The sequence below is a fragment of the Wolffia australiana genome, chromosome 1 (assembly GCF_029677425.1).
Source record: "Wolffia australiana isolate 7733 chromosome 1, ASM2967742v1".
In the NCBI taxonomy this organism is placed as follows: Eukaryota; Viridiplantae; Streptophyta; class Magnoliopsida; order Alismatales; family Araceae; genus Wolffia; species Wolffia australiana.
Genome location: NC_135835.1, coordinates 26,939,474 through 26,954,516, shown reverse-complemented (window position 1 = coordinate 26,954,516; position 15,043 = coordinate 26,939,474). Strand labels below are relative to the sequence as shown.

General features: G+C 38.1%; 1 protein-coding gene across 3 annotated transcripts; it reads right to left on the bottom strand.

The window, feature by feature from the left end:
• Window positions 1–10,198: 10,198 nt before the first annotated feature.
• On the bottom strand, window positions 10,199–14,319 carry LOC144713021 (S-adenosylmethionine synthase 5-like). Of its 3 annotated transcripts, none has more exons than XM_078587488.1 (3): window positions 14,241–14,319; window positions 12,761–13,253; window positions 10,199–11,037 (listed from the first exon to the last, which is right to left on the bottom strand). In XM_078587488.1, the coding sequence occupies exons 2-3, from the start codon at window positions 13,232–13,234 to the stop codon at window positions 10,324–10,326; spliced, it is 1,188 nt and encodes a 395-aa protein (XP_078443614.1). In that variant the 5' UTR covers window positions 13,235–13,253; window positions 14,241–14,319; the 3' UTR covers window positions 10,199–10,323. The 3 variants fall into 3 exon arrangements, with proteins under 3 accessions (XP_078443614.1, XP_078443633.1, XP_078443622.1); XM_078587507.1 differs by having other exon boundaries at window positions 14,262–14,317; XM_078587496.1 differs by having other exon boundaries at window positions 12,761–13,236; window positions 14,241–14,314.
• Window positions 14,320–15,043: the final 724 nt, after the last annotated feature.

The window sequence follows — 15,043 nt, the reverse complement described above, 5'->3', positions numbered from 1 at the left end:
GTGTTCATATGGCAGTTATTTCTTTGTTCATCGTGCTTCGTTTCTGAAAGAAGAAAAAGAAGAGCATTGGAAAAGAAGCATTTGGAAATTTTTGTTCTGTGTTTCGTTGAAGAAGAAGTCATGAATTTATTTTATCGAAAAGGGTTTCTTTGAGGAAGCTTTTGTCGTCCCCGTGGTTCTTTCCCATTGTTGATCGAGCCATCATCTTTGATTTGTGATTGAAGAAGAAATCCGTTCCCGATCCTAGCAAGGACGATTGAAGAAGACAATTGTCACTGGAAACGTTGCCCTTGTGGTTGAAGAAAACAAAAAAAAGAAGAGAAAGGGACCGACGCTGGGATAATTTGCATGATCAGCTGAAGAAGCAAGAAATATTCATCTCTGTGACATCATTATGCTCGGACGATCGCCCTCAAATTGATTACTCTCTTGAATGTCCTGTTGGTAGCTTTATCATCGAACTGGAACATCGACTTGACTCTCCTATTGGTAGTCGTGGGCCATTGGTTGAATATTGCTGTCGGTGATTCCCCTCTGCTCTTCCCGTTGTACAACTCACGAATAAGATTGGGCCTCGGGTGAATGTATTCTGACTTGTATGGGGTTACATTCCCCCTTCATACGAGGTCGATCATCTTCAGCCGCCACCAGTGGTCCCCTTCTGGTGACAGAAACATAATACAAACTGCCTCATATTTTTCAGATATTTTGACACAAAAATTGATAGTGTACGTTAGGGGAAGGCATATACTTCTCTCTTCAGACGGCCGCCTTGGCCGGATAAGGAACTGTTTGGACAACCTCCTAGACACAATTGCTACAGCTCCTTGAACCAGGAAGTTCACAGTGCTGAATTCTTCTTCAAATCTGCTACGATCAGTATTCATCATTGCATCCAGAACTCGTCCGTCAGGTTTTGACCTTCTTCTCCCTTTTCATTTACAGTGTTAGTTATCTCTTTCAGTACCGATAACGAAATTAATCATTACCTAGAGTGAATTTGACTTGGAATTTTGGAATAACCACCATCTTAATAGCATTAAATTTTCTTTCACTGTATTTGGATCTTTTTATTTTATGAGGACGGTGCGGACATCTTTGGAGCTTGATCCTGACAGCACCCATCATGTGTCGCCCAATTGAGTTGTTTCTTGCTTCATTCGATGATCGACATATTTCTTGTTATTCTTTTCTCAACTCATTTGCATTAATCATCATTATTAACATTGCATTTAGTGCTTATTTACTTGACGTAACACGAAGTGTCTATTAGGACCATCGTGTTACATCAGTTATGCTGGTATAGAAGAAGAGAAGTAGGATGATGTGAATATGATTAATGGAATTAAGGGAATAAGATAGATGAAAATGTTGTATATAGGAGATGAATAAGAAGGGAAGGAGACAAAGGTGATGATTTAGGATTTATGATTTAAATGGACAATAGGTCAATAAGTATAATTATGATGATGTGGAAGGTGTGCGATGGTGATGATGGATGTTGATGAATGGTGATGGATTGGAAGGGTGATGATGAGGAAGGTAATATGGATAATGGGGAATGCTAGTGTAAGGCAAGACACTACCCTTAGATCCCTACATTCTTCTTGGACCTGGGTAAATTTTTTGATGTAGAACAACCTCTCCTATTCTCTATTGACCTTCGCCAAGCACTCAATAAACCAAGAAAAATTTGATAGTTCTTCAAAAACCTCACTCTCCTTCAATCTACCTCTCTAGGAGGAGGTGGCTTCAAAGATGTTTCTTAAAAAAATCTGGGGCTCAATTTATAGATTTGAGGCTCTATAAATATAGATGGATGGGGGAGAAATAAAAATCTATCCTCGAAATTTCAGCTCAATCTGTCTTCTTGTTTGTTGGATATCAACTTTTGAAGTTGGATGATTCCCATTCCTTGATTTAATCTAAACATTTCTCTCAATCATGGTCATCATTACCACATCATTTTTTTGGGTTTTGGCTTTAGTTTGGCATTAAATGTAATGATTGGCTACGTTGATTCAGTGTCATCCTCAGTCGATGTCTCACGTCACCCATGTGTCCCTTCTGAAAAGAGACAGAAAAAGAGAAAATGATATATTATTATCACACATAATGCCAATCATCACGTATAATCCTTATTATAATAATATTATAATTAATAATATCTTAAAAAATAAAAGATACATGTGATATGGTGGCACATCTGCGCATGCCATGTCCACATACTTTGCGTTAAGTGCAAGTGGTCATTGGACACATCATTTCCATGCATACACATGAGCACCACATGTAAACCTGGTGCCATGTGTCATGCGACGTGTTAGTTGGCACCATAACTTTTGACTACTCAAAATTAAAAAAAATAGCAAAAGGGGAGAAGTATTTTATTCATCTTCTTGATTTCTGAAATCACATTTATTGCAAATTAAGTCTTGCCTTTATTTGATTGGGCCACATCATCACTACGATTTAAAAAAGATAACCATTTATAATTGGCCATTTTGCGTCACAATTTGCGATGTCATAATGGAACTTTTGACAATGATTCGTGAGTTAATAATTGTAGAAGACAATGATTCATCCCTTTTTAGCAATTCAGATCATGCCACGTGGCCCAGTCAGGGTTAATCCCATAAGTCATATAAAATGAAATAAAATGAAAAAAATATAACTAAATGTACTTTTTGACTTTGAAATATCATATCTTCATGAATATGATATAAAAATATAGAAAAATCATATTTGACGCAGAAAATATTTAATTTTAGAATATAATGTCATAAAAATATGTAAAAATACTTTAAAACTCATACATGTCAAAGAATCCTTGTAAAATGAGATCGAATCATTTTAGGCTTGATAACACTCATGTGTAATAACTTTAATGCAAGTAAACATGTAAATATCATCACATTAATCAACTCAAATCCATGTTATCATTTTTATAGTTTGATCAATCTGATTCATCATACAAGGTTTGGAAGTAAAATGATGCAAATGTTCATGTCTTTCTTATGGGAAGTGCGACTAAGGACCAGCTTCTAAAGATGTACCTTTTGAAGATAAAAAAAAGGGACTTTGTTCAGAAGAATGTACTTAAGTAGAGAAATATTTGGTGGGCCTATGATCTTGTCATCAAGGCGTGGAACTTACAACAAGGTGACAGGGCTGAAAGAGATTATATGAATGAACTTCAGGTTATTTGGTTAGAATGGGACCACTACCAAAAAATTCATAATCTGGATGCTAGGGAGTATACCCGCATGGCTATGATGTTTAAGCATATGAGTTAGCAGGAAGTAAGATTCTTAACATGGAAAAAGGTTCTCGATCTCAAACAGGCTATTAATAGTATATTGAAGTAAGGTCAACTACAGGAGGCTTCTAGTGCATTGAAATAAGAGAATGGAACCTGATTGATAGGTGTCGTGTGTTAGGTTCTAGAGGCCTTGATCTAGATGAAGACGAGGATTCCATGCAACAGAAGACTCATAATAGAATCAAACGACATCATTAAAATCATGAAAAAAATTACCTTGACATAGATCTCATCCATGATTCCTTTGATCCTCGAACGAGTCACATGGAGCTGCTCATGTGTGCAGCCTCTAGAAGTATCCATGCGGTCCTCGGCATGTCAAATCTCCTCTTTCTGGTTGATGAGCCTCGTTCAATCTCCATCGCCATCATTACGCCATCCCAATCGCATTGGGAATGGAGAGGAGTCATAGGGAGAAGGGAGAAGGGGAAGGCCCATGAATGGTTCTGGCCTGGATGAATTTCGTTCAGGGCCTTCCCTTATTTATACTAAGACGATATTTTTTACAAAAAATCTCAAAACTTAAGTATATCTTTTGACATCCAAAATACCATTTGTGTGTGACCCTCTAGGCCCATGTATACCGGTTATCGTGTATGTATAGTCCCTCATCCACTTGATGCTCCTAGGACGATTTAGGGTATTGTCAACTATCAAACCCTAATTGGTCAGCTGAGTTAGTACTAATGCGTTTGAAAATCATCGGAGAACTCCTCTGATATTTCACATCCTTGGTCAAGGACTTCGTCACAACATCTTCCTTGAGCTCTCACCTCTTATACTAAGGGTGGAAGATCCCATCTTGACCACTCAATCATCTTTGTGAACTTCTTGATGCACCAGAAGTGAGACTATTCATATCATAATCGCATGATTAGGGACTTGTAGATCATAATCAAAGTACAACTGTCCATCCACGAGACATCTTTGGTGTCGCAAGTCTAAGGACCACTTACACAATCGTGACATAAATCAACTTGATTGACAGTTCAGTATAATACCATTCAAGTATTCATACGGATCAATTCAATGGACTCTTTACACTAAAGAGCACCCACTATTTAACCCTTAGTGTATCCACACTAATGGCTATGGGAACGACCATACTCATCATATGGGTGAGGCTAGATAGCGTTATTCTATCCAGAGACTTTGATGTCCTTCTCGTGTATCCGTCGAATTGGAATATTTAGAGCACATGCTTAAAGACTAGTGATCTCTGTATTATGAACGCATCATAATTCACTAAGTCAGATCATGTATTCATGGACTTCATTATAAGCATCAGACGTGCATTATAATGAAAATGTTGTTATAATGAATATGGAACTAGATGTGGAATGTGTGATTGGCTTGCCGACCACATATATTTCCATCATGGTGAAGGTTTAAAAGACTTTTGTAGTTCTAAACTCTAAAGGTTCAACTAATGCCAATGTGCACGAGGGTATTGATATGAATAGTAAGAATCAACGAGATTAAGTCTACAAAAGCAAAATTGTGTGTATTACTGCAAATGGCAAGGGCATACAAAAGACAACTGCTGGGATTTGCAAGGGGGACCTCCAAAAAAACAAAACTCATTCTGTGGATACTAGAGGAGGTCACGTAGAAAATGGAGAGTCATCCAATCAAACAACAATACAACTAATAGGATCAATAGTTAGTTTGCATTCAATATATTGAACTGGACGTTGATGAGAGATTATCTGAACCTTCAATATGTGTACATGGAGGAAATTTTAAATTATCCCCAATTCTCCACCTTTACATCACCAATAACATTTACATGTAGCATGTCTTCCCCAGGAGTAAAAACTTTTCTATCTCCATCATATGAACTATATGAGCAAAATTGTGCACAACAAGGATTCATACGATTGGTAGCCCCAGAGTCATTAATCTAATCTAAATAAATGTGTTATTTTTAAATGTAATAAATTACCTGGTCTGGATTGACCTGGACCAAAGGAGATAAGTATCCCCCCTTGCATATTGTGATGTATGACCATAACTCCGCTAAGTTTCAGACATTTCTCTATACACTAGATTCAATGATTATTCCTAAAATTGTTAATGCAGTTCTCATAGATGACAGGTGGATAGAAGTCATGTATGTCAAGATGAAATCTCTCATGAGAAGTGGCGCATGGGAAATAGGCAACCTACTTAAAGGTGTATAGACTGATGTCCATGTGTATATATTGTGAAATATAAAGCTGATGGATCTGTAAAAAGGTACAAACCCCAGTTAGTTGCCTTAGTTTATACTCAATGTTATGGAATTGATTACGATGAAACCTTTGCTACAGTAACAAAGTTAAGTATAGTAACATCGAGTTTGGGATGGCAAATAGGACAATTAGATGTTAAAAATGTCTTTCTATATTGAGAGTTAGACAAAGAAATTTGTTTGTAATTGTCTCCTAGATATTATTATGACCTATATGTTTCTAAGGTATGCAAGATAAAACAGACATTGTATGGTACCAAACAGGCTCCAAACCATGGTGTTTCAGAGCTTAGAGAACATGGGATACACTCAAAACCATGGTGATCACACCCGAGTTGCGAAGCAATCTCCTTCTAGAAAAGTAGCAGTCCTCCTGGTGTATGTGAATAATGTTATTATGACATATAATGATAAAAAGATATAGTTTGCTGTCTGCATGTCGAAGGTCTTTGAGATTAAACTCTTCAGACCATTGAGGTCTTTCCTTGGTATTGAGGTTGCATACTCAAAATAATGGATTTTTATCTCACAATATAAGTGGCTGAAAGCCTCCTTTAACACCACTTGAATCTAATATTAATTTGGTTTTAAGTGAACAGTCAACCCCAATGAATAAGTAGAGATACCAGCATTTGATGGTGAGACTAAATTTTATCTCAACCACAACAGACAATATATTGTTTTTGATATTAGATTTCTAAGTTAATGTATGCATAGTCATAGAGAATCCCATATGCAGACAGCTTACAGAGTGTAATAATATCTGAAAGACACAACAGGTCATGGCTTGTTGTACATGAAAAATGATGGAATCAATCTGGAGATTTCTAAAAACTTATAATATGGAGGATCTCTCATTGGTCACTGGTCAACCACATAAAGTGTCTCTTCCTTGAAGGGTATTTAATTACATGGAAGATAAATAAAAAACCTACGATTGCTCTCTCTAGTGCAGAAGTGGACTCGGGGCTCTTGCTAAGGGTATCTACAAAGGTGTACGGCTGTGTATCATCCTTGAAGATTTTAGAGTGCTGCAGAATCCACTTGACTCAACAGTTATCATCCACTGTGATGATCGTAGGAAATTAAAAATGGTCAACATCATACAAAATATGGCAGAACAAAACATATTCAAATTAATTGAAATTTTATCAGGGAGAATATATATCAGAAGTTGGCCAAGGTCGAGTATCTGTCTACTACCAATCAGGCTGTAGACTTCCTCACCGAGCGTGTTCCCAGAAGCATATTTTATCAGGGAGAAAATTGATCTCAAGCTTAGAGTTAGAAGCATCTACCTAACAGCTTGATGGAGGCTGTTAGCTTGCAAATCTTATTTTAGTAGACTTTCCTATTTGACATGTAATAGGCTCTTTGGGAAATCTGATGGTGTATAACATGTCCTATGCCTTATTATCAACTAGGGATGCACATGAACAGATTTATCCTATGACAAGTTATCATTTTCTTATTCTTTGTCTGTTGATTCTCCTCCTCCTAACTGTAGGGTAGAGTTTGACTGAGAGAATTCATCAAGAATCAGAAAGCAATAGAAAAAAGTGAGTTAGGGTCTTACTATCATAAATGTAGCTCTGGGTTGTTCAGAAAGAATTCTAGTGAAGAGAGATCGTTCAGAAAGAATATCAATGTGAGGGAGATACTGTCCAGAAAGAATGCCACAGTGAGAGAGATGCCATTCATAAAGAATGTCAGAGTGTGAGAGAGATAGATCATTGGAGAAAGGTCAAGGAGAAAGAGAGAATGCAACACTGTTGAGGGAGAGATAATTGTTTTTCACCAAAGAGGAAGAACACCATATTTTTAAAATTTAATTCATATTTACTTCTAAATGGACATATTGGAATATCAGCTCATAAAAAAATTTTCTCACTATATAAATAACAATTTGAGTTATCAATTCAAATAGTTTAATAACCCTAAAACAACTTCTAAACTTTTACTGTCATATTCTTCATGCTGTCATCCCAAATTTTCCCAAAATAAAAAATAGATACCTTCCACATTCTTTAAAGCGGAAGAGTGTGAACAATAAAAACAGACCAAATAATGAATTCAATCAACTAAATAATATCACAAGAGTTAATAAAGTTCTCAACAATCTTCCCCTTTTCTGATGATTTAAAAAACTGTACAAATTGATTTTAATTTTTCAGGATTTATTCTTTTTAAATCTAGAAGGCAAAATTTCACTTCTAGATTCTTTACTCCCCCTCACTTTTTATCATTTCTCCCCCCCAATCAAAGTTATCATTATCTGTGGTAGCTATATTGTCAAAATTGTGTACATTTGTTTATCCCATTTTGAAATCATGAAAAAATTACATTTGGATCTGATCAATATTACAAAAATATCAGTAAATACCATATTTTGTATACCCAGTTGACATTATATATAATGACATAAATGTAACAAGAAAAACCATATCATCAAATCAGTACGGTGCTGATTATTCATGCATACAGAAAGTAAATACAAGTTTTGGATTAAATCACTAGTGAATCAGATAGACAACGAGGAACATATTTGATTAATTGTAAGAAAATTCCGTAAGATAATGAAAAAACTATATGTATATATAATTCCAAAAAAAACTCTAGTTAGCTAAAAAATACCCCAATCTACATTATTATCTTAAAGCTTCAAATTTGCATATTTTCTTGTTCAATTCACTTCACAAAGACTATCAATCTCTCGAAACAAAAAACACCTTTCAATTCAAGTCAATGCCTTTCTAAAGAATGATTAGGGAATGAGAAAAAAATACTTCTTAAACATCGAATTTTACACGGATCGAGGGGTATATTACTAGATTAGAGGATATGGATGGATAGAGGAGAGAGAGAGAGAGAGAGAGAGACAAAGCTACCCTCAAAATTTCAGCCCAAGACCCTTTCTTGGTCATCAGATATGTCATTTGAAGGGTGGATATTTTTGAGCTGTTGGATTTCTCTCTCTTCTTGGATCCACATGTAAGGCCAGCTTGTTAGAGGAATCCTCAGATTCAGATAATAATTTACTCCAATTTTTACGTTTAATCATCATAATTTGCATGTCAACCTGCATCCTAGGATTCTCTAAAATTTTGGTAATGATTGATGTGTTCCCTGGATATTCCTCAACCTGCCTCTCGTGCAATGATATAAAAAATATCACTTTTAAATCAGCATTTCAGAGCCACATCAATATATTTTTCTATTCTTGGGCAATAATAAAAGACCACATGTCCACACATTTTCAGACTTTGAATTGACATTTAATCAATTGTTTTATGTGCTGACACATGCCATGCTTTCCAATCACATTTAGATCATAATAAATGTGAACAGTACCTACAGTTAATAAATTTTCACTTTCCCAGATTTTAACTCGCATCAATTTCACTGACATTCCGCCTCATCATCTAATCTTCTCGTTCGAATTCTAGCTCATCACACTTCTTTCTCTAAATGACATCTGTTAGCCTATCCTAATCCAAGTCCACATCAGATATACTTAACTAATAAACTCTACCAACATTTATTTATATTTTGGTACATAATTAGATTAAATGAGACTATACTTTGGACCAATGCCATCCATTGATTTTAAATTTAGCTGTACAGGAGAAAAACTTGAATGTAAATAGTGTGTGATTGGAATTCACCGTATTGGCAGGAAAGTTGAGTGACATCTATCATCTATTCATTTTTGTGCATGCTAATCTCATGACCTTGTTTTATTAACTGATTCATTGATGTTCTGGTTAAAATATTACCGAAGCATTATTCTGAATTTAAATGATATTTTGTGCCCTGTGGAGTTTCAAGAGATCATTATAACGATTGTACCGAAAAGTTAAATAGTGTGACTTAAAATTTAATCTGAACTGGTTCAATCCTTAACTACAAAAAGAGAGGCCCATCTGGGGAGAAGAACCATGGATGGAGTAGCTATGGGGCTTTGAAAGGAACAAAAAGATAACTATACTAAATCTAAAACTATAATTACAAGTACCAATGAGGAAATGGATATGGATGGATATGGATGGATATGGGTAACTATGTACATGGGTATGTATATGGAAATTAATATGAATACAAATATAAGTACAATAGATGGAGATACATACATAGAATAGATGGATATATGATAGAGAAAAACAGAGACAGACAAGGAGAGGGAGACAGAGAAAGAGAGATAATGAGATAGAAAGAAATGGAGAGAAATAATCAAGAAAAGAGATTTAATGAGTGAAAAATAGAGATAGAAAGAGAGATGGAAAGAGATAGTTAGATAGGGAAATGGAGAAAGATAAGTAGAGGGAACTGGGGAGGCTGAAATAGAGAGAGATAAAGAGAGAGAAATAGATAAAAGCAGAGAAAGAGAGAAATGGAGAGGAATGAAGTAGAGGGAGAGGGAGAAATGGAGAGATAGTAGAGAGATAATTAGAGAGAGAAATGGAAGCGAGAGAGAAATCGAGAAAGCAATATAAATATAATTAGGGAGAAGGAACTGGAGAGAGATAATTAGAGGGAGAAATGGAAAGATAGTAGTATAGATATAATTAGAGAGAGAAATGGAGAGACTAGTATTGCTACAATTAGAGAGAGAGAAATGGAGTAAGAGATTAGAGGGACAGAAATGGAGAGAGACTGGTATAGATATAATTAGAGAGAGAGAAATGAAGAGATAAATAAATATGGAGAGAGAAGAGAGAGAGGGGGAGACACAAGAGAAATAGAGAGAGAGAGAGACAGAGGGAGGGGTTCAAGGCTGGGACTCGTATACGAGGGGCTTGACAACCTCCCAAGTAAAGTCAGGGTCGTCACGGCCAAAGTGGCCGTAAGCCGCAGTCTTAACATACCGATTTCCCCCTCTTTTGAGATCAAGATTGATGGCGATCATACCCGGCCGAAAGTCAAAATTCTCCTTCACCAGCTTCAAAATCTCCTTATCGGGTATCGTCCCCGTTCCATAGCTATCCACAAACACCGATAACGGATCCGGTACGCCAATTGCATACGACACCTGCACAAGGCATCTTCTTGCTAAGTCGGAGGCCACCACGCTCTTCGCCGCCTGTCGAGCTACGTAGGCCCCACTCCGGTCGACCTTGGTGGGGTCCTTTCCCGAGAAGGCCCCACCGCCGTGGGCCCCCCACCCCCCGTACGTGTCCACTACGATCTTCCTCCCTGTCAGCCCGGCGTCCCCCTGGGGCCCACCGATGACGAACCGGCCCGATGGGTTGAGGTGGAAGACAGTGTCTTTGTCCAGGTACTTGCTTGGGATGACGTGACGGATGACGTGGTGCATGAGATCTGAAGTGATGACGTCATTGGAGACGGTCTCGTCGTGCTGGGTAGAGATGACCACGGTGTGGACCCGGATAGGGACCATTGCGCCGCCTTCGTTGTGGTACTCGACCGTTACCTGGGTCTTGCCATCAGGCCTGAGCCAGGGACATGTGCCAGTTTTTCTCACCTGTGTCAATTTTTTTAAATCCAATTAAATATTAGATCTTTAACTCAAAATTTATGTGAACTCATATTCACCAATATGAAAAAAACAACTTGAACACATTCTCCACCACAATATTAGTAATATCGTAGCCATTTTATTATAAAACAGCAATACACTTACTACAATACGAAAAAAAACCTTGTATTGTGTTTAAACTGTAGAGGGCGTATTGCTAGACCAGGGAACCAGCCAAGAAATTGGGAACAAGTTCAATATTAATAAAAAAAATTGCCGTTTTATTCTACAAAGGCAATGTTTTCATAAGAAATTGTCTACGATATGACCAAGACCTTAACTTGGGATTATAATGAAAAGGACTTATCACTGATCAGGCAACAGACCAAAAACTGGAAAGAAATTGGACACCCTCTCCACCGCACTATCTCTTACATAGCATAGCAAACTATTTACATCATCTATCTATCAAGAGCTCACGGTGCTTTGTTCAAAGAATTCTTTTATAAAAAAAAAAACTGTTCAAAACATTCTGGGTGTCAATGATGTCAAATTAATTTCTCTATAAGTTTCAGACATGTTTATAATCTTGGAAAATGACATCCTGAAATCAGGCGTCTGCTTCCGATGGGAAATGTCTAGCTACAAAGGACTGTATTTTATTTTTTGACCTTTTCTTCAGTTACAGTCGTCTCCTATTCTCCGCTTTATCTCCATCTTATTCTTATACTCTACACCTATTTTCTATTCTATCGTCTTGAACCAAGTTTTGAATTGGTTTCATTGACCTGAAATAGGTCAGTGTAATGGATTTGAAAATGTGTTTGTAGAAGGGAAAATGGCTCTCCTTTTGTGCAGGTTAAATTACCAAATTGCCCCTAATGGGCAAGAATGCCAAAATGGGGTTAGAGGTACAAGATAGATACAACTTGTGAATGTCCAATCATATCTAAAGAATGGATAAAGGATATAAAGGATGTCAACAAGCTATCTTTTATAAATGCTTGGGTTACCCCCTAATGTTAGCATAGAAGTCTTACTCTTAAACTCTAAACTTCTTTTCTATCCTCTCTTGTCTTAAACTATGTTTCGAGTATTGCACTTATAGTTCAGGGATGCGGACAGGACGGTATTTTCATCCCGAGATGAAAAAATCATCCCGTCGAGGATACGCACGAATTTCGGGACTAAAATTTATCCCGGGGACCACCGGACGGGATGGTTTTTGTCCCGTGGGATGAAAAAACCGTCCGTCCGGAGGTCTCGGATGATGGACAGACGGATGTGGACGAAAAACCTCCGGATTCACATCTGATGGTTGAGATCTCGCCACGTGGCCTCGCTATGACAATTTGCATCAAGGACCCTGTATTTTTTTGCACCTGCAAACCGACGCCGCTCAGAATTAATTGTACATATGTCCATTTCTATTCTCTCTCCTCCATATTTCCCTTAAAAAACTTAGAAAAATCTATATTAATATATTAAAAATATAAAATGGGTTTTTTTCGTCCGGGATGAATTTCGGGACAAAAATTCATCCCGGGAGGACTGGACGGGACGAAAAACTGTGCCGGTATGATTGGACGGGACGGTTTTTTAATCGTTGGACGAAACACCGGCCCGTCCTTCATCCCTGAACTTACTCTGGACGTCAGACGGGATGAAATTCGTCCCGTCCCGTCCATCGTCCACATCCGGGACGATCCGGAACTATAATTGCACTAACCTGGGCGAGGCGGGCGCCAAGCTTGGTGGCAAGGACATGGCTGAGGGGAAGTAGCTCTGGGGTCTCATCTGTTGCATAACCAAACATATGGCCCTGGTCGCCGGCGCCAATGTCCTCGGGCCGCCTAGTGAAGTGCCCATGAACGCCCTGTGCAATATCAGGGCTCTGCTGCACAATTTTCACAAGAACCTTGCAGTTATCTGCATCAAGACCAACCTCTTCAGATACAAAGCCCACAGAGCGACATGTATCACGGACAATCTTCTCGTAGTCCACTTCAGCCTTGGTGGTGATCTCGCCGAACACCATTACAAAGTTTGTTGTGGCGCATGTCTCGCATGCCACTTTGCTGTCTGGGTCTTGTGCCAGGCACGCGTCTAGAACTGCATCTGAGATCTGGTCACAGAGTTTGTCTGGGTGCCCTTCATTTACGGACTCGGATGTGAAGAGGAAGGTGTCCATTTCCTTGGTCATATCTGAGAAATGGACCACACTGTTCAGGAAACAGTGAGTTACTCCATGTCTTAGTTGAGCCAATAAAACATAAAACACATTTCAAATAATAACACATAACAAATCATAACATATAGTGCATAGCAACACATTAATACACAACATATAGCACATGACACATACATAACACATACATAACACATTACACATGAGTCATAACACCCGACACACAATACATAACACATTACACATGAGTCAACAACTGACACACAATAGATAACACAAGACACACGGCACATAACACATAACTTATAAAACATAACACACAATGCATAACTCAAAACAACTAACACACAAAACATACCACATGATAACACATAGCACATAACAAATGACACATATATAGGACTTTACACAACACATTACACATAATGCATAACACATAATCTATAACAAATAACACATAACGCTTACCGCATTACATAAAACACATTACACATAACATATAAAACATAGCACAGAACACAGCTCTATGCTTCCTCCACACGAAAAATATCAGAATGGTATCATCTGTCGGCGGCTTAGGGTTTTCACAGCACTGTCATCGGTTTCTGTCGCTGGAATCATTCCAAATTCGCTGCTTCGCTTCAATATTAAATTGTATAAACCTTTTGTATACTTGCACGCACTGTTTTTTACGGTATTTTCGATCCAGGGGAACAACATCAGATCCGCATAAAAAGCCTCGAAAAACTCTTAATCGATCCTACACAGTAATGCACTAGTTTATCATCTTAAATGAAAATTTTCGGAGGAGCGAATGGGCAAATTGCATTTTCAGCCAGGGATCGCGGATGAAAAATCACGAGTTTCACAGAAACTACGAAATAATCGGAAAAGAACTTGCATTAGGCCATCTATAAAACAGCAAACTGAGACAGAAAACGTATAGAATCCAAAGAAAAGGAGAAATCAGCATGCGTGAAACAAAAAGTAAGCGAAATCAAAGTGAAACAGCGAGAATCACCTAGAAAATTCGAGATCAAACCGCTCTGAAATCTCCGCCTAGAACTAGCTGATGAAAGGCCTTCTAGCGGTTTCTCCCGCCTTCTTGCACCGTTTTATAGCTATGCGACGTGTCGCTCTGACAATTATCTTGATTAAATTTCTCTCTATTTTTTCTCACTGGTAAATGGGTCAGATCCTACGGTTTATAATCGCTCTCAGCCATCAGATGAGAGATTAAGGGCTCATCCTACGGACAGGATCACGCCAGTTGTCCGTATTAAGGGCCGTTTGATGGTACGATTGTAGGGCCCACTGTCAGTTGCCCATCTCGGTCCTGAACGTAGACGTGAAGTTTGGTTCTGTTATGTTGACTAGTTGGTTTCAAAGTCAAAGTCAACAAGTCAAAGCCATAGTTTGTTGGGCCCACTGTCAGTTGCCGGTCTCAGACATGAATGTAGATGTGAAGTTTGATCCCGCCTTGGTCCAGTTAGGCTGAAGACTCGGCGTCAAAGATAAAGTGAAAAAGTCAAAGACATAGTTTGTAGGGCCCACTCTCTGTTACCGGCCTCGGTCCTGAATGTAGATGTGAAGTTTGGTCCGGCCTTGGTCCATCTGTTGCATGTTCAGTGCTGAATGTAGACTTGACTTTTGGTCCGGTCTTGATCCAGTCAGGTTGACTAGTCGGTATCAAAGTCAAAGTCATAGATTGTAGGGCCCACTGTCCCCGTCGGTGCTGAATGTAAACTTGATGTTTGATCCGGTCTCTAGTCAGGTTAGTCGGTGTCAAAGTCAAAGTTATAAAGTCAAAGCCATCGTTAGTTG